At 50.2% G+C, this 19299-nt stretch overlaps 1 protein-coding gene across 1 annotated transcript in view; it reads left to right on the top strand.

Moving 5' to 3' along the window:
- Positions 1–6775: 6775 nt before the first annotated feature.
- Positions 6776–19299, top strand: part of LOC141129362 (pepsin A-like) — a 112375-nt gene continuing 99851 nt past the window's right edge. Inside the window, exons 1-5 of the mRNA XM_073617358.1 lie at positions 6776–6910; positions 10746–10860; positions 11019–11136; positions 14967–15085; positions 15794–15990. Of these exons, the coding sequence (XP_073473459.1) occupies positions 6858–6910; positions 10746–10860; positions 11019–11136; positions 14967–15085; positions 15794–15990 (602 nt within the window). The 5' untranslated portion in view covers positions 6776–6857. The remainder of the gene's footprint in view (positions 6911–10745; positions 10861–11018; positions 11137–14966; positions 15086–15793; positions 15991–19299) is intronic.

Genomic DNA, 19299 nt, shown 5'->3' with positions numbered 1-19299 from the left:
CCTTCCTGAATGTAAGGTCCTTTCTTATAACCTCATATTGTGGCCGAGTGTCCTCTTGAGGACATAACTGAGCTCCTCCATCCACCATAACCGAGCTCCTCCATCCACCATAGCTGAGCTCTTCCATCCCCCATAGATGAGCTCCTCCATCCCTCATAGCTGAGTTCCTCCATCGCTGACCTCCTCCATCCCCCCAATAGCTGAGTTCCTTCATTCCCAATGGCTGAGCTCCTCCATCCTCCATAGCTGAGCTTCTCCATCCCCCATAGTGGAGCTCTTCCATCCCCCATAGCCAATCTGCATCCCCCATAGCTGAGCTCCTCCATCCCTCATAGCCAAGCTCCTCCATCCCCCATAGATGAGCTCCTCCACCCCCCCATAGCATAGCTCCTCCATCCCCCATAGCTGAGCCCCTCCATCCCTCATAGCCAAGCTCCTCCATTCCCCATAGCCAAGGTCCTCCATTCCCCATAGCCAAGCTCCTCCATCCCCCATAGATGAGCTCCTCCACCCCCTATAGTGGAGCTCCTCCATCCCCCATAGCCAAGCTCCTCCATCCCCCATAGCTGAGCTCCTCCATCCCTCATAGCCAAGCTCCTCCATTCCCCATAGCCAAGCTCCTCCATCCCCCATAGATGAGCTCCTCCACCCCCCATAGTGGAGCTCCTCCATCCCCCATAGCCAAGCTCCTCCATCCCCCATAGCTGAGCTCCTCCATCCCTCATAGCCAAACTCCTCCATCCCCCATAGCCAAGCTCCTCCATCCCCTATAGCTGAGCTCCTCCATCCCTCATAGCCAAGCTCCTCCATTCCCCATAGCTGAGCTCCACCATCCCTCACGTGTTGAAGATATTTGTATCATGTAATAATCATCCTCCTATAAAAAAAATTATTATCACGTCACAGATGAGCTCCTCCATCCCTCATAGCTGAGTTCCTCCATCGCTGACCTCCTCCATCCCCCCAATAGCTGAGTTCCTTCATTCCCAATGGCTGAGCTCCTCCATCCTCCATAGCTGAGCTTCTCCATCCCCCATAGTGGAGCTCTTCCATCCCCCATAGCCAATCTGCATCCCCCATAGCTGAGCTCCTCCATCCCTCATAGCCAAGCTCCTCCATCCCCCATAGATGAGCTCCTCCACCCCCCCATAGCATAGCTCCTCCATCCCCCATAGCTGAGCCCCTCCATCCCTCATAGCCAAGCTCCTCCATTCCCCATAGCCAAGGTCCTCCATTCCCCATAGCCAAGCTCCTCCATCCCCCATAGATGAGCTCCTCCACCCCCCATAGTGGAGCTCCTCCATCCCCCATAGCCAAGCTCCTCCATCCCCCATAGCTGAGCTCCTCCATCCCTCATAGCCAAACTCCTCCATCCCCCATAGCCAAGCTCCTCCATCCCCTATAGCTGAGCTCCTCCATCCCTCATAGCCAAGCTCCTCCATTCCCCATAGCTGAGCTCCACCATCCCTCACGTGTTGAAGATATTTGTATCATGTAATAATCATCCTCCTATAAAAAAAATTATTATCACGTCACAGATGAGCTCCTCCATTCCTCATAGCTGAGTTTCTCCATCGCTGACCTCCTCCATCCCCCCAATAGCTGAGTTCCTTCATTCCCAATGGCTGAGCTCCTCCATCCTCCATAGCTGAGCTTCTCCATCCCCCATAGTGGAGCTCTTCCATCCCCCATAGCCAATCTGCATCCCCCATAGCTGAGCTCCTCCATCCCTCATAGCCAAGCTCCTCCATCCCCCATAGATGAGCTCCTCCAACCCCCCATAGCATAGCTCCTCCATCCCCCATAGCTGAGCCCCTCCATCCCTCATAGCCAAGCTCCTCCATTCCCCATAGCCAAGCTCCTCCATTCCCCATAGCCAAGCTCCTCCATCCCCCATAGATGAGCTCCTCCACCCCCCATAGTGGAGCACCTCCATCCCCCATAGCCAAGCTCCTCCATCCCCCATAGCTGAGCTCCTCCATCCCTCATAGCCAAGCTCCTCCATTCCCCATAGCCAAGCTCCTCCATCCCCCATAGATGAGCTCCTCCACCCCCCATAGTGGAGCTCCTCCATCCCCCATAGCCAAGCTCCTCCATCCCCCATAGCTGAGCTCCTCCATCCCTCATAGCCAAACTCCTCCATCCCCCATAGCCAAGCTCCTCCATCCCCTATAGCTGAGCTCCTCCATCCCTCATAGCCAAGCTCCTCCATTCCCCATAGCTGAGCTCCACCATCCCTCACGTGTTGAAGATATTTGTATCATGTAATAATCATCCTCCTATAAAAAAAATTATTAAATTATTATCACGTCACAGGTGAGCTCCTCCATCCCTCATAGCTGAGTTCCTCCATCGCTGACCTCCTCCATCCCCCCAATAGCTGAGTTCCTTCATTCCCAATGGCTGAGCTCCTCCATCCTCCATAGCTGAGCTTCTCCATCCCCCATAGTGGAGCTCTTCCATCCCCCATAGCCAATCTGCATCCCCCATAGCTGAGCTCCTCCATCCCTCATAGCCAAGCTCCTCCATCCCCCATAGATGAGCTCCTCCAACCCCCCATAGCATAGCTCCTCCATCCCCCATAGCTGAGCCCCTCCATCCCTCATAGCCAAGCTCCTCCATTCCCCATAGCCAAGCTCCTCCATTCCCCATAGCCAAGCTCCTCCATCCCCCATAGATGAGCTCCTCCAACCCCCATAGTGGAGCACCTCCATCCCCCATAGCCAAGCTCCTCCATCCCCCATAGCTGAGCTCCTCCATCCCTCATAGCCAAGCTCCTCCATTCCCCATAGCCAAGCACCTCCATCCCCCATAGATGAGCTCCTCCACCCCCCATAGTGGAGCTCCTCCATCCCCCATAGCCAAGCTCCTCCATCCCCCATAGCTGAGCTCCTCCATCCCTCATAGCCAAACTCCTCCATCCCCCATAGCCAAGCTCCTCCATTCCCCATAGCTGAGCTCCTCCATCCCTCATAGCCAAGCTCCTCCATTCCCCATAGCCAAGCTCCTCCATCCCCCATAGATGAGCTCCTCCACCCCCCATAGTGGAGCACCTCCATCCCCCATAGCCAAGCTCCTCCATCCCCCATAGCTGAGCTCCTCCATCCCTCATAGCCAAGCTCCTCCATTCCCCATAGCCAAGCTCCTCCATCCCCCATAGATGAGCTCCTCAACCCCCCATAGTGGAGCTCCTCCATCCCCCATAGCCAAGCTCCTCCATCCCCCATAGCTGAGCTCCTCCATCCCTCATAGCCAAACTCCTCCATCCCCCATAGCCAAGCTCCTCCATCCCCTATAGCTGAGCTCCTCCATCCCTCATAGCCAAGCTCCTCCATTCCCCATAGCTGAGCTCCACCATCCCTCACGTGTTGAAGATATTTGTATCATGTAATAATCATCCTCCTATAAAAAAAATTATTATCACGTCACAGATGAGCTCCTCCATTCCTCATAGCTGAGTTCCTCCATCGCTGACCTCCTCCATCCCCCCAATAGCTGAGTTCCTTCATTCCCAATGGCTGAGCTCCTCCATCCTCCATAGCTGAGCTTCTCCATCCCCCATAGTGGAGCTCTTCCATCCCCCATAGCCAATCTGCATCCCCCATAGCTGAGCTCCTCCATCCCTCATAGCCAAGCTCCTCCATCCCCCATAGATGAGCTCCTCCAACCCCCCATAGCATAGCTCCTCCATCCCCCATAGCTGAGCCCCTCCATCCCTCATAGCCAAGCTCCTCCATTCCCCATAGCCAAGCTCCTCCATTCCCCATAGCCAAGCTCCTCCATCCCCCATAGATGAGCTCCTCCACCCCCCATAGTGGAGCACCTCCATCCCCCATAGCCAAGCTCCTCCATCCCCCATAGCTGAGCTCCTCCATCCCTCATAGCCAAGCTCCTCCATTCCCCATAGCCAAGCTCCTCCATCCCCCATAGATGAGCTCCTCCACCCCCCATAGTGGAGCTCCTCCATCCCCCATAGCCAAGCTCCTCCATCCCCCATAGCTGAGCTCCTCCATCCCTCATAGCCAAACTCCTCCATCCCCCATAGCCAAGCTCCTCCATCCCCTATAGCTGAGCTCCTCCATCCCTCATAGCCAAGCTCCTCCATTCCCCATAGCTGAGCTCCACCATCCCTCACGTGTTGAAGATATTTGTATCATGTAATAATCATCCTCCTATAAAAAAAATTATTAAATTATTATCACGTCACAGGTGAGCTCCTCCATCCCTCATAGCTGAGTTCCTCCATCGCTGACCTCCTCCATCCCCCCAATAGCTGAGTTCCTTCATTCCCAATGGCTGAGCTCCTCCATCCTCCATAGCTGAGCTTCTCCATCCCCCATAGTGGAGCTCTTCCATCCCCCATAGCCAATCTGCATCCCCCATAGCTGAGCTCCTCCATCCCTCATAGCCAAGCTCCTCCATCCCCCATAGATGAGCTCCTCCAACCCCCCATAGCATAGCTCCTCCATCCCCCATAGCTGAGCCCCTCCATCCCTCATAGCCAAGCTCCTCCATTCCCCATAGCCAAGCTCCTCCATTCCCCATAGCCAAGCTCCTCCATCCCCCATAGATGAGCTCCTCCACCCCCCATAGTGGAGCACCTCCATCCCCCATAGCCAAGCTCCTCCATCCCCCATAGCTGAGCTCCTCCATCCCTCATAGCCAAGCTCCTCCATTCCCCATAGCCAAGCACCTCCATCCCCCATAGATGAGCTCCTCCACCCCCCATAGTGGAGCTCCTCCATCCCCCATAGCCAAGCTCCTCCATCCCCCATAGCTGAGCTCCTCCATCCCTCATAGCCAAACTCCTCCATCCCCCATAGCCAAGCTCCTCCATTCCCCATAGCTGAGCTCCTCCATCCCTCATAGCCAAGCTCCTCCATTCCCCATAGCCAAGCTCCTCCATCCCCCATAGATGAGCTCCTCCACCCCCCATAGTGGAGCACCTCCATCCCCCATAGCCAAGCTCCTCCATCCCCCATAGCTGAGCTCCTCCATCCCTCATAGCCAAGCTCCTCCATTCCCCATAGCCAAGCTCCTCCATCCCCCATAGATGAGCTCCTCAACCCCCCATAGTGGAGCTCCTCCATCCCCCATAGCCAAGCTCCTCCATCCCCCATAGCTGAGCTCCTCCATCCCTCATAGCCAAACTCCTCCATCCCCCATAGCCAAGCTCCTCCATCCCCTATAGCTGAGCTCCTCCATCCCTCATAGCCAAGCTCCTCCATTCCCCATAGCTGAGCTCCACCATCCCTCACGTGTTGAAGATATTTGTATCATGTAATAATCATCCTCCTATAAAAAAAATTATTAAATTATTATCACGTCACAGGTGAGCTCCTCCATCCCTCATAGCTGAGTTCCTCCATCACTGACCTCCTCCATCCCCCCAATAGCTGAGTTCCTTCATTCCCAATGGCTGAGCTCCTCCATCCTCCATAGCTGAGCTTCTCCATCCCCCATAGTGGAGCTCTTCCATCCCCCATAGCCAATCTGCATCCCCCATAGCTGAGCTCCTCCATCCCTCATAGCCAAGCTCCTCCATCCCCCATAGATGAGCTCCTCCAACCCCCCATAGCATAGCTCCTCCATCCCCCATAGCTGAGCCCCTCCATCCCTCATAGCCAAGCTCCTCCATTCCCCATAGCCAAGCTCCTCCATTCCCCATAGCCAAGCTCCTCCATCCCCCATAGATGAGCTCCTCCACCCCCCATAGTGGAGCACCTCCATCCCCCATAGCCAAGCTCCTCCATCCCCCATAACTGAGCTCCTCCATCCCTCATAGCCAAGCTCCTCCATTCCCCATAGCCAAGCTCCTCCATCCCCCATAGATGAGCTCCTCCACCCCCCATAGTGGAGCACCTCCATCCCCCATAGCCAAGCTCCTCCATCCCCCATAGCTGAGCTCCTCCATCCCTCATAGCCAAGCTCCTCCATTCCCCATAGCCAAGCTCCTCCATCCCCCATAGATGAGCTCCTCCACCCCCCATAGTGGAGCTCCTCCATCCCCCATAGCCAAGCTCCTCCATCCCCCATAGCTGAGCTCCTCCATCCCTCATAGCCAAACTCCTCCATCCCCCATAGCCAAGCTCCTCCATTCCCCATAGCTGAGCTCCTCCATCCCTCATAGCCAAGCTCCTCCATTCCCCATAGCCAAGCTCCTCCATCCCCCATAGATGAGCTCCTCCACCCCCCATAGTGGAGCTCCTCCATCCCCCATAGCCAAGCTCCTCCATTCCCCATAGCCAAACTCCTCCATCCCTCATAGCTAAGCTCCTCCATTCCCCATAGCCAAGCTCCTCCATCAACCCATAGATGAGCTCCTCCACCCCCCATAGCATAGCTCCTCCATCCCCTATAGCTGAGCTCCTCCATCCCTCATAGCCAAGATCCTCCATTCCCCATAGCCAAGGTCCTCCATTCCCCATAGATGAGCTCCTTCACCCCCCATAGCGGAGCTCCTCCATCCCTCATAGCCAAGATCCTCCATTCCCCATAGCCAAGCTCCTCCATCCCCCATAGATGAGCTCCTTCACCCCCCATAGCGGAGCTCCTCCATCCCCCATAGCCAAGCTCCTCCATCCCCCATAGCTGAGCTCCACCATCCCTCACGTGTTGAAGATATTTGTATCATGTAATAATCATCCTCCTATAAAAAAAATTATTATCACGTCACAGTTCAATCCTGATCAATTTGTTATATCGTTATCATAGTTGGAAGGATCAGTAATTTACAGAAATGTTTCCAGGTAGGAGCAGAGAAAGGGTGAGTCTATGTACCCAGGATACAGCAAACAAGAGCATTTATAACCCGCTGCCAAGGTCGTCACCCACCTCATTCTTCCATCTCACACACCATGAGATTACTACTACTTCTTCTAAGTGCCGCTCTGTCCCAGGCTGTAGTCAGGTAAGTACTAAAAGTTCCAGAACCTCTTCTGATTATTAACATTGGATCAGTACATATAGATGGGCTTTCTATATCATTATGATGTATACAGCAGAATTATATAGAGCAGCTGACACTCCAAAATCCCCAACACACTATTATTATTCTACCATTTGTACCAGAGGAGCTTACACTCTAATGTCCCCTCCCCCACTATTATTATTATACATTTATATAGCTCTGACATATACTGGAGTGCTGTACAGAGAACACTGAGCCAATCACATCAGTCTCTGCACCAGAGGAGCTTACACTCTAATGTCCACTCCCCCACTATTATTATTCTACCATTTGTACCAGAGGAGCTTACACTCTAATGTCCCCTCCCCCACTATTATTATTATACATTTATATAGCTCCGACATATACTGGAGTGCTGTACAGAGATCACTGAGCCAATCACATCAGTCTCTGTACAGAAGAGCTTACACTCTAATGTCCCCTCCCCCACAGTCACATCAGTCTCTATACAGAGGAGCTTACACTCTAATGTCCCCTCCCCCACAGTCACATCAGTCTCTGTACAGAGGAGCTTACACTCTAATGTCCCCTCCCCCACACATCAGTCTCTATACAGAGGAGCTTACACTCTAATGTCCCCTCCCCCCACAGTCACATCAGTCTCTATACAGAGGAGCTTACACTCTAATGTCCCCTCCCCCACAGTCACATAAGTCTCTGCAGCAGAGGAGCTTACACTCTAATGTCCCCTCCCCCACACATCAGTCTCTATACAGAGGAGCTTACACTCTAATCTCCCCTCCCCCCACACATCAGTCTCTATACAGAGGAGCTTACACTCTAATGTCCCCTCCCCCACACACATCAGTCTCTATACAGAGGAGCTTACACTCTAATGTCCCCTCCCCCCATCACATCAGTCTCTATACAGAGGAGCTTACACTCTAATGTCCCCTCCCCCACAGTCACATCAGTCTCTATACAGAGGAGCTTACACTCTAATGTCCCCTCCCCCACAGTCACATCAGTCTCTGTACAGAGGAGCTTACACTCTAATGTCCCCTCCCCCCACAGTCACATCAGTCTCTGTACAGAGGAGCTTACACTCTAATGTCCCCTCCCCCACAGTCACATCAGTCTCTATACAGAGGAGCTTACACTCTAATGTCCCCTCCCCCCACAGTCACATCAGTCTCTGTACAGAGGAGCTTACACTCTAATGTCCCCTCCCCCCACAGTCACATCAGTCTCTGTACAGAGGAGCTTACACTCTAATGTCCCCTCCCCCACAGTCACATCAGTCTCTATACAGAGGAGCTTACACTCTAATGTCCCCTACCCCCACAGTCACATCAGTCTCTATACAGAGGAGCTTACACTCTAATGTCCCCTCCCCCACAGTCACATCAGTCTCTATACAGAGGAGCTTACACTCTAATGTCCCCTCCCCCCACAGTCACATCAGTCTCTGTACAGAGGAGCTTACACTCTAATGTCCCCTCCCCCCACAGTCACATCAGTCTCTATACAGAGGAGCTTACACTCTAATGTCCCCTCCCCCCCACAGTCACATCAGTCTCTATACAGAGGAGCTTACACTCTAATGTCCCCTCCCCCCACAGTCACATCAGTCTCTATACAGAGGAGCTTACACTCTAATGTCCCCTCCCCCCACAGTCACATCAGTCTCTGTACAGAGGAGCTTACACTCTAATGTCCCCTCCCCCCACAGTCACATCAGTCTCTGTACAGAGGAGCTTACACTCTAATGTCCCCTCCCCCACAGTCACATCAGTCTCTATACAGAGGAGCTTACACTCTAATGTCCCCTCCCCCACAGTCACATCAGTCTCTGTACAGAGGAGCTTACACTCTAATGTCCCCTCCCCCACAGTCACATCAGTCTCTATACAGAGGAGCTTACACTCTAATGTCCCCTCCCCCACAGTCACATCAGTCTCTATACAGAGGAGCTTACACTCTAATGTCCCCTCCCCCACAGTCACATCAGTCTCTGTACAGAGGAGCTTACACTCTAATGTCCCCTCCCCCCACAGTCACATCAGTCTCTGTACAGAGGAGCTTACACTCTAATGTCCCCTCCCCCACAGTCACATAAGTCTCTGTACAGAGGAGCTTACACTCTAATGTCCCCTCCCCCACAGTCACATCAGTCTCTGTACAGAGGAGCTTACACTCTAATGTCCCCTCCCCCACAGTCACATCAGTCTCTATACAGAGGAGCTTACACTCTAATGTCCCCTCCCCCCACAGTCATATCAGTCTCTATACAGAGGAGCTTACACTCTAATGTCCCCTCCCCCACAGTCACATCAGTCTCTATACAGAGGAGCTTACACTCTAATGTCCCCTCCCCCCACAGTCACATCAGTCTCTATACAGAGGAGCTTACACTCTAATGTCCCCTCCCCCACAGTCACATCAGTCTCTGTACAGAGGAGCTTACACTCTAATGTCCCCTCCCCCCACAGTCACATCAGTCTCTGTACAGAGGAGCTTACACTCTAATGTCCCCTCCCCCCACAGTCACATCAGTCTCTATACAGAGGAGCTTACACTCTAATGTCCCCTCCCCCCATCACATCAGTCTCTATACAGAGGAGCTTACACTCTAATGTCCCCTCCCCCACACAGTCACATCAGTCTCTATACAGAGGAGCTTACACTCTAATGTCCCCTCCCCCACACATCAGTCTCTGTACAGAGGAGCTTACACTCTAATGTCCCCTCCCCCACAGTCACATCAGTCTCTATACAGAGGAGCTTACACTCTAATGTCCCCTCCCCCCACAGTCACATCAGTCTCTATACAGAGGAGCTTACACTCTAATGTCCCCTCCCCCCACAGTCACATCAGTCTCTATACAGAGGAGCTTACACTCTAATGTCCCCTCCCCCCATCACATCAGTCTCTATACAGAGGAGCTTACACTCTAATGTCCCCTCCCCCACACAGTCACATCAGTCTCTATACAGAGGAGCTTACACTCTAATGTCCCCTCCCCCACAGTCACATCAGTCTCTATACAGAGGAGCTTACACTCTAATGTCCCCTCCCCCCATCACATCAGTCTCTATACAGAGGAGCTTACACTCTAATGTCCCCTCCCCCACAGTCACATCAGTCTCTATACAGAGGAGCTTACACTCTAATGTCCCCTCCCCCCACAGTCACATCAGTCTCTATACAGAGGAGCTTACACTCTAATGTCCCCTCCCCCACAGTCACATCAGTCTCTATACAGAGGAGCTTACACTCTAATGTCCCCTCCCCCCACAGTCACATCAGTCTCTGTACAGAGGAGCTTACACTCTAATGTCCCCTCCCCCACAGTCACATCAGTCTCTATACAGAGGAGCTTACACTCTAATGTCCCGGCACAGTTACACTCACTGATTTACTAATGATCGTGAATGTCAGTGATGATGTCATAGTTGGTGAGATGTCCGTGACGTTCATCTGCTGACATTCTGATATGGGGGGCACACAACGATTAAAGCCCCTCCCCCGAGGAGACGTTCCTGATCCTGGGGTCAGTTTGGAATTCCATCGTTTTCGCAGTTACAGGGATTTATCTGGATTTCTGTACAAAGTCTGTAAACAGCCAGGGATGCAGAGACCGATGACCGCTCCAGTATGTGTATGTGATATAGGGAACTTAGATTGTAAGCTCCTTGGGTGAGGGGCTGATATAAATGTAGAGTATGTAAAGCTCGGCCTGCATTGTTGGCACCATGTACAGACCAAGAATTGAATATTTTTGTATTCTCTCTGCGTTCTGTTGTGAAGTGGACCTCCTTCTCTCCATTTCAGGGTCCCCCTGAGCAGAGGGAAATCCATCAGGAGGACATTACTGGAACATGGACTTCTCCATTATTCCGCAGTCCTGCAGGATGCAGCCAGGGAGCCTTTAGTGGACTATATGGATGTGAGTGGTGGCTTTACTTTTTGTGTCCATCCAACCAGAGCTCATAAAATCCTTCCTGGAAGACAACGAATGACGAATCATTGTCTCCGTTATTTCCGTATTTTCGGGATAATAAAATGAAATCTCTGTATCATTATCTCCTTTTCTCTAATAAACAGAATGAATACTTTGGCACCATTTCCATTGGAACTCCACCCCAAGATTTCTGGGTTGTGTTTGACACGGGATCTGCGGATCTGTGGGTTCCCTCCGTCTCCTGCTCCAGTGCAGCTTGCAGTAAGTCGGTCTGGTGACACCAGATATGGAAATTATCATCTTCCTCCTTCTTGGACTTTCCTTCATATGTTCTGCTTGAAATAATGTGACAGAAATGAGTTCTTTGTGCTGCAGTCTGATATACCATGGAAAGTATTCATAGTATATACTGTATATAGTAAGAGATGGAGGTGCCTCAGAGGAGTGACAGACCTTAGAAGTATAAAACTCAAAGATTGTGGGACTCAGAGGTGTGAACCATGCAGAGCGCGGGGTAAGGAGTATATAATGTACAGTAGAGTATATTGGGTGCAGCAGTCAGGAGTATGTAACATGCAGAGTGCAGGGGTCAGATTATGTCATGTATCGCCAGGTGTCCAGAGCACGGAGTAAGGAGTACATAATGTACAGTAGAGTATATTGGGTGCAGCAGTCAGGAGTATGTAACATGCAGAGTGCAGGGGTCAGATTATGTCATGTATCGCCAGGTGTCCAGAGCACAGGGTAAGGAGTATATAATGTACAGTAGAGTATATTGGGTGCAGCAGTCAGGAGTATGTAACATGCAGAGTGCAGGGGTCAGATTATGTCATGTATCGCCAGGTGTCCAGAGCACAGGGTAAGGAGTATATAATGTACAGTAGAGTATATTGGGTGCAGCAGTCAGGAGTATGTAACATGCAGAGTGCAGGGGTCAGATTATGTCATGTATCGCCAGGTGTCCAGAGCACAGGGTAAGGAGTATATAATGTACAGTAGAGTATATTGGGTGCAGCAGTCAGGAGTATGTAACATGCAGAGTGCAGGGGTCAGATTATGTCATGTATCGCCAGGTGTCCAGAGCACGGAGTAAGGAGTATATAATGTACAGTAGAGTATATTGGGTGCAGCAGTCAGGAGTATGTAACATGCAGAGTGCAGGGGTCAGATTATGTCATGTATTGCCAGGTGTCCAGAACATGGAGTAAGGAGTATATAATGTACAGTAGAGTATATTGGGTGCAGCAGTCAGGAGTATGTAACATGCAGAGTGCAGGAGTCAGATTATGTCATGTATTGCCAGGTGTCCAGAACATGGAGTAAGGAGTATATAATGTACAGTAGAGTATATTGGGTGCAGCAGTCAGGAGTATGTAACATGCAGAGTGCAGGAGTCAGATTATGTCATGTATTGCCAGGTGTCCAGAACATGGAGTAAGGAGTATATAATGTACAGTAGAGTATATTGGGTGCAGCAGTCAGGAGTATGTAACATGCAGAGTGCAGGGGTCAGATTATGTCATGTATTGCCAGGTGTCCAGAACATGGAGTAAGGAGTATATAATGTACAGTAGAGTATATTGGGTGTAGCAGTCAGGAGTATGTAACATGCAGAGTGCAGGGGTCAGATTATGTCATGTATTGCCAGGTGTCCAGAACATGGAGTAAGGAGTATATAATGTACAGTAGAGTATATTGGGTGCAGCAGACAGGAGTATGTAATATGCAGAGTGCAGGAGGTAGAAGCATGTAAAATAGTTTAGGAATATGTAACATAGGGCTCAGGCATTAAAGTATGTAATGCACTACCCAGTATTCAGATTTCAGGGGTCAGAGGGGTGTAACACACAGAGTGCAGGGGTCAGGTGTTTGTAATGCATGGAGCACAAGGGTCAGGAGTGTGTAATGCACAGAGTGCCAGGTTTAGGGGCACATAATACGCAGAGTGCAGGGGTCAGATGATGTCATGTATCACCTGGTATCCAGAGTACAGGGCACTCTGGAGTATGTAACTAAGGGAATGCAGATGTCAAAGTATGTAAAATATAACCCAGTGTCCAGAGTGCAGGGGTCAGGTGTGTGTAACCTTCAATCCAGCATACAAAACAAAATCCCCTTTTGCCTTACCCCACCACCCCAAGCAATTCTAATATCAAAAATCCCCCCTCCCCCTCAAGCAATCAATCCCCTCCCACATCCAAATTTCCCTCAATACCAAATTCTCCCCTCACCCCACCCCCCCCCCCCCCCGCCTTAGCAAAAACCAGACACCAGAGCAATGCCCGGCAGAGTGAGGGAAAGTCCTCCCCGGGTTTCCCTGGTTGAGTCCGGTGACATGTCAGAGACAGAAAGAAACCTAGGAGAGCTTCACTGGACGGCACCCGTACGGGGCTTTGTACCACTATGTAGGAGTCTCTGTGACCTGACCTATAATGGGACATCCTTTATCCTCTGGGGACATTTTATGGTTTCTTCTTCTACTTGCCATACCAGCCAATCTGTGATATGTATAAACTAGATGTACTGCACCCCCATAGGACCCGCTTGTAAAAACAGTGCCATTTCCCCCACTTAGAGCACACACAGCCAGGCACACAGCATTTTCTTCATTCTTCTATTTGCTCAAAAATAGTCTGGGCCTAGGGGTTCTTTTAGGGTTTTTATTGGGAATTATGAACTGGGATAGGGAGAGGGAGAAGGAGATACCCCCAAAAACTGTAGAACTGGACAACTTGGGGACTCCTTAGCTTCTGGCTGTACAGTATCCAGAGTGAAAGTCCCTCAGGATCTCTATGCTGATAGTGACTAGTACTCCACCCAGAGTTTAAAGCTACACACTGTCACTGGCTCCTCAGCAATGAGGTTGCTTACTCACTTAGCCACAGGTTTATCAGTTGCTCCCTGCCAATATCCACCAGGCTCTTCCTAGTGAGGGAGAAATAGGCTTACACCTCCTTAGGACAGCTGGACTCTCTCCCACCAACTTCCTCCTGGCTCTTTCCAGTGAGCTTCTCCAGCCCCAACTTGATCCCTGCACTTAAGCTTGCAAATAGGCCCCTCAACTAAGCCTCTCAGCGGGCTCCTGTGCCCTCTGTGGTGGGTCATCTTTCCTTGGGCCCCTGGCAATCCAACACCTCTTGGTAAGACAATTGAACATTGGGGGATGCACAACAGATGCTATTATATGTATACATAAAGTACTCATATCTGTTCACTGTATTTTGTGACTAATATGTAATTTCTCTACTTTCATAGTTATGTGATAATCATCTTTTAATCACCATCTAACTGTAGAAATCTCCTGAAGAAGCGGCTAATGTAAACCCGCGAAACATGTAGAGCATCTAATATACAGATGTTTTCTATGTTCTAGTTGTCACGATCTGGTGCAACTTTAGAATTTTGCCTTGATTATCACTATTTGTTTTAATCTGTAAATCTGTCATTATATGTATTTTTGTGATAAATTTCTTTAAATATTTTACTTCTGACTGTTTAGCATCAGTTGATATACGGTACCATTAAAGTCCAATATATCCTCTTCCTTCCTATCTATACATAAGCCTAGCTGGAACCTCAGTGTCTTCCTGATCTATCCTTCCAGAAATCTGCCCCTGGGACAGAGTCCCCCTGAACAGGGGTCTCCTCCAGCAGGGCTGGACCCAGAAACTCTGCTTCTCTGCCTCAGGCCCCAGTCTATTTATATGCTCTTCCACCACCTTCTGGGCACACCTCCCCAGGGATTGGCTGGAGACCCATAAATATTCAGGCTTCCTACACTGTTCTTCCTCCCACTATAATTCTAGAATCCTCAGAAGCAGCCTGTGAGACATCGAGCAGACCTAAACAATCAACCCTTACTCCACTGATTACAGAGGAGCCGAACTAAATGTACCTAGCAGCCTGCGCTAAACTAGGAGGGCGCTACATACAGTATATATTTATAAAAGGTTCAGTTCACTAAACTAGAACCATTGCTCTTTGTTACTTTGAGTGATAAAAAAAAACAGTTGTTATAGTAAATGACACGTCATACCGAAATAAAGTGTGCCTATGACATGTATATAAATGTTTTGTCTTTTTCCCTTCAGCAAATCATCACAGGTTTAATCCTCACATTTCCTCCAGCTTTCAACCATCCACTCAGATAGTCTCCATCTCCTATGGCACAGGCAGGATAAGTGGAGCTCTGGCATATGACACGGTGCAGGTAGGAGCATCTGAATGGAACACTTTATGGGTTCTGATGAGCAATGAACCTCCACAATGATAGAATGTCCCCGGGACAAAGGCCATCTTTGGGATCTTTCTTAGGGTTAGGTCTCCCTGCCCTATGTGCTAGCTGAAGCATCAACAATAGATGAAAGCTTAGTCTGTTATATTTGGTGTATTAATATAGTGAATATTATTGAGAGCGATGTTATCCATACCAGGAACCACTGTGTGTGTTGGTTGGGTCCTGAGAGTACAAGGAGGATGGCGTGTGGGTTACCAGTTACCTTTATTGGGCACATTAGATATAAGACTATGAAAGACATTTAGAGAGGTCTCTTTTTCCTTTGATGAGCTCTGCAGCAGAAAATTCACTATGGAAATGGCTCATTATAATTTTGCAAACTGATAACAGCATTTCATAAAAGTGTTTCCTAACCCTTTACCCTCTGTCAGGCTGCCCGACAGCAACGTCCTTCTGTCTCCTGGGGGAGTCTATGTGAAGCCTGTGGACAGCACCATTCAGTATTTGGGTGTAGTAAATGCTGCAAAGTCAGGCTTAGGGGTCACCTAAAGTCTGTTAGTGTGGCCAGTTCTAGGCCAGGGTATTATTTTACACTATGATCTGCTGTAAGTGTTCCAGATTCTGTGTTTCATTGCTTTTGATATATTACAATCACATCTAACACTTTCTCTCCTCTATAAGGTGGCGAATATTGCGGTTCAGAAACAAGCTCTGGTTCTAACTGAAACAGAGTCCATTTTCCTCTTCTACTCTCACTTTGACGGGATCTTGGGGTTGGGGTATCCCAGTCTTTCAGTATCTGGGACGCATCCTGTGTTCGATAACATGTGGAGTGAAGACTTAATTCCAGAAGATGTCTTCTCTGTCTATCTCAGCAGGTAAGTAAAGGGTCACTGGCTGTTCCTCAAAAACAGAAAGGACTTTGGGGCAATGCTGATTTTAGTAGGCTGAAACCACCTATTAGACACTTAAAGCAATCACATGGACTTTGATGAACCAAAACCCGGTTGTGTTCCAAGTATTGTTTTCGCCTGATTGGCCTAATCAACATAGTGGTGGTTCTGATCAGTGTGAACATGGTGGAGGTAGTTCTGGTCAGCATCCAGTTGGTGGTGTGGTTCTGGTTCGCATGTATATGGAGGTGGCGGTTCTGGTTAGTATGGAGATGGTAGTGGTTCTGGTTAGCATCAAGTTAGTGGTGGTGGTTCAAGTCAACATGGAGATAGTGGTAGTGGTTTTGGTCAGTGTGGAGATGCTGGTCAACATTTTGGTCAGCATGGAGATTGTGGTGCTGGTTCTGGTTCAGCATGGAGATGGTGGTTATCCTTAGCATCAAGATGGAAGTGTGGTTTTAGTAAACATGGAGATAGTGGTAGTGGTTCTGGTCAGCATGGAGATGGAGGTGGTGGTTTTGGTGTGTATAGAGATCCTGGTAGTGGTTCTGGTCAGTGAGGATATGAAGGTGGTGATTCTGGTCAGCATGAAGATGGTGGTGGTGGTTTTGGTCTGCATGGAGATCATGGTGAGCGTTCTGGTCAGTTATGCATTGATGATTTTGTTGGATCCTAGCATGCAAAGCGACTTCAAATTGGAGAACATAATGCCAATAGAGAGACTATAGGCCAATGTTCTCTTAGGAATATATGCAGAGAAAGGACATCTGTGTAATGTCATGTCTTACATACAAAACAGAGACTTGTTCAGGGTAAGTGCTGGAAAGCCGTAAACTCTGCAGGAGTTGATGGAAGAGATACAGAAGAGCTGGTCTCTGGAATTGCACTGGGGTCACCCAGCAGTCATAGAGATGGCACCTGTGCAATCAGAGATGGCCATCCAGCCATATCTGTTAATGGAAGTCACATGACATATATCAGTTTACACATGAGTATACATATAATTTCTTTATTTCTAGAAATATGTTTTCTCCATTACATTTATTTTTTCGAGCATGCTGAAAAGTTGGAACTTCCTATTTACAAAGGAGAGCGTTGTTTGGGTCCAATTTGATAACCTCTTAGCCTAAGTCAGTGGTCACTTTACCCAATGGTCATATTTGAGTTATAAGTAGCGTGCTGTCAGCCCCTGGCTTCTTATCTGTCTTGGACTTTTCAAGATTTATCCTCGAGATACAGAAAGGCTTCTTCATAGTAAGAGCTGTGAAGATGTGAAATAGACTCCCGCTCAGTAGATTGTTTTAAAAAAGATCTGAATGCATTCCAAAATGTATAAAAAATCACTCTGTGGCACTAATCCCCACAATGGCCGCTGATTTGGTTTTTACCAGTTGTGTAGTGGCAGCCAGGCAATCAGCAACATTCACTACTCTGGCTCAGTAAACTGTCTAGGGAGTTTCCTTTTTAAAGTTCATTGCAGAATATCTTGGATGGGGCACTCTTCTCTTTGCGGATAATTCCTAGCACAGTCCCTTCAACAGTAGCAAAGAAATGGACAAGCCTGGTATATCATAAGTAATGCTCCAGGCCAGGCAAGCCTTAGTATTAGTGCACAAGGGGTTACCAGCAGCCACAGTCACTAGGACCCCTCTCTCTGGTCTGACAGTGTCCCTGGGACTTGGAGGCCTCCCTCCAGACTCCCTACAGTCTCAGCAGTGAAGCTTCCAGACAGGATCCCTATTGAAACCTATCTCTTCAAAAAGAAATTGCAGCAGGTTAGACCCCCCAGCTATGCACAGCTTGGACCTCATTGAGACTGGAGGAATCTTCAGCTGAACTCCTAGAAGGGCAGCAATCAGAACTTCTCCTCCTGGAAAAGAACCCTGCTCTCTCAGGCTCCAAACTATTTATACCCCTTCCCAGCCACCATCTGGGCACACTCCACCAGGGATTGGCTGGAGCCACATAAATATTCAGGCTGCTCATTTGACTCACCCACCCACTACATTCTGATAGCTTCAGAAGACAGGTGGAACCAATCAAACCCAAAAGTAATCACAAGCTGCTCCACTGATTACAGAAGAGCCACAAGAACAAAATGTAATTATGTAAGTCAGGTTCCTACTATCTCCGGGGTTAGGTCCTCCCTCTTAAATTCTCTTTCTTCATCCCTCTTCTCTACCTCCCAACTTGGGAGGAGGGGAAGCTCTGTACTGGGGGTGGGTAATGTGGGAGAGGAGCTCTGTACAAGGGGGAGTGTGGGAGGAGGGGGAAGCTCTGTACTGGGGGGTGGGGGGGTGGGCGATGTGGAAGAGAAGCTCTGTACAAGGGGGAGTGTGGGAGGAGGGGGAAGCTCTGTACTGGGGGGTGGGGGGGGGGTGGGTGATGTGAGAGGAGCTCTGTACAAGGAGGAGTATGGGAGGAGGGGGAAGCTCTGTACTGGGGGATGGGGGTGGGGGGTGATGTGGGAGAGGAGCTCTGTACAAGGGGGAGTGTGGGAGGAGGGGGAAGCTCTGTACTGGGGGATGGGGGGGTGATGTGGGAGAGGAGCTCTGTACAAGGGGGAGTGTGGGAGGAGGGGGAAGCTCTGTACTGGGGGATGGGGGTGATGTGGGAGAGGAGCTCTGTACAAGGGGGAGTGTGGGAGGAGGGGGAAGCTCTGTACGGGGGGGTGGGGGGGTGGGCGATGTGGAAGAGAAGCTCTGTACAAGGGGGAGTGTGGGAGGAGGGGGAAGCTCTGTACTGGGGGGTGGGGGGGGTGGGTGATGTGAGAGGAGCTCTGTACAAGGAGGAGTATGGGAGGAGGGAGAAGCTCTGTACTGGGGGATGGGGGTGGGGGGTGATGTGGGAGAGGAGCTCTGTACAAGGGGGAGTGTGGGAGGAGGGGGAAGCTCTGTACTGGGGGATGGGGGGTGATGTGGGAGAGGAGCTCTGTACAAGGGGGAGTGTGGGAGGAGGGGGAAGCTCTGTACTGGGGGATGGGGGTGATGTGGGAGAGGAGCTCTGTGCGAGGGGGAGTGTGGGAGGAGGGGGAAGCTCTGTACAAGGGGGAGTGTGGGAGGAGGGGGAAGCTCTGTACTGGGGGATGGGGGGTGATGTGGGAGAGGAGCTCTGTACAAGGGGGAGTGTGGGAGGAGGGGGAAGCTCTGTACTGGGGGATGGGGGGGTGATGTGGGAGAGGAGCTCTGTACAAGGGGGAGTGTGGGAGGAGGGGGAAGCTCTGTACTGGGGGATGGGGGTGATGTGGGAGAGGAGCTCTGTACAAGGGGGAGTGTGGGAGGAGGGGGAAGCTCT

This window comes from Aquarana catesbeiana, linkage group LG01, assembly GCF_042186555.1.
Source record: "Aquarana catesbeiana isolate 2022-GZ linkage group LG01, ASM4218655v1, whole genome shotgun sequence".
Taxonomy (NCBI): domain Eukaryota; kingdom Metazoa; phylum Chordata; class Amphibia; order Anura; family Ranidae; genus Aquarana; species Aquarana catesbeiana.
This window is presented reverse-complemented; position numbering and strand designations above follow the sequence as displayed.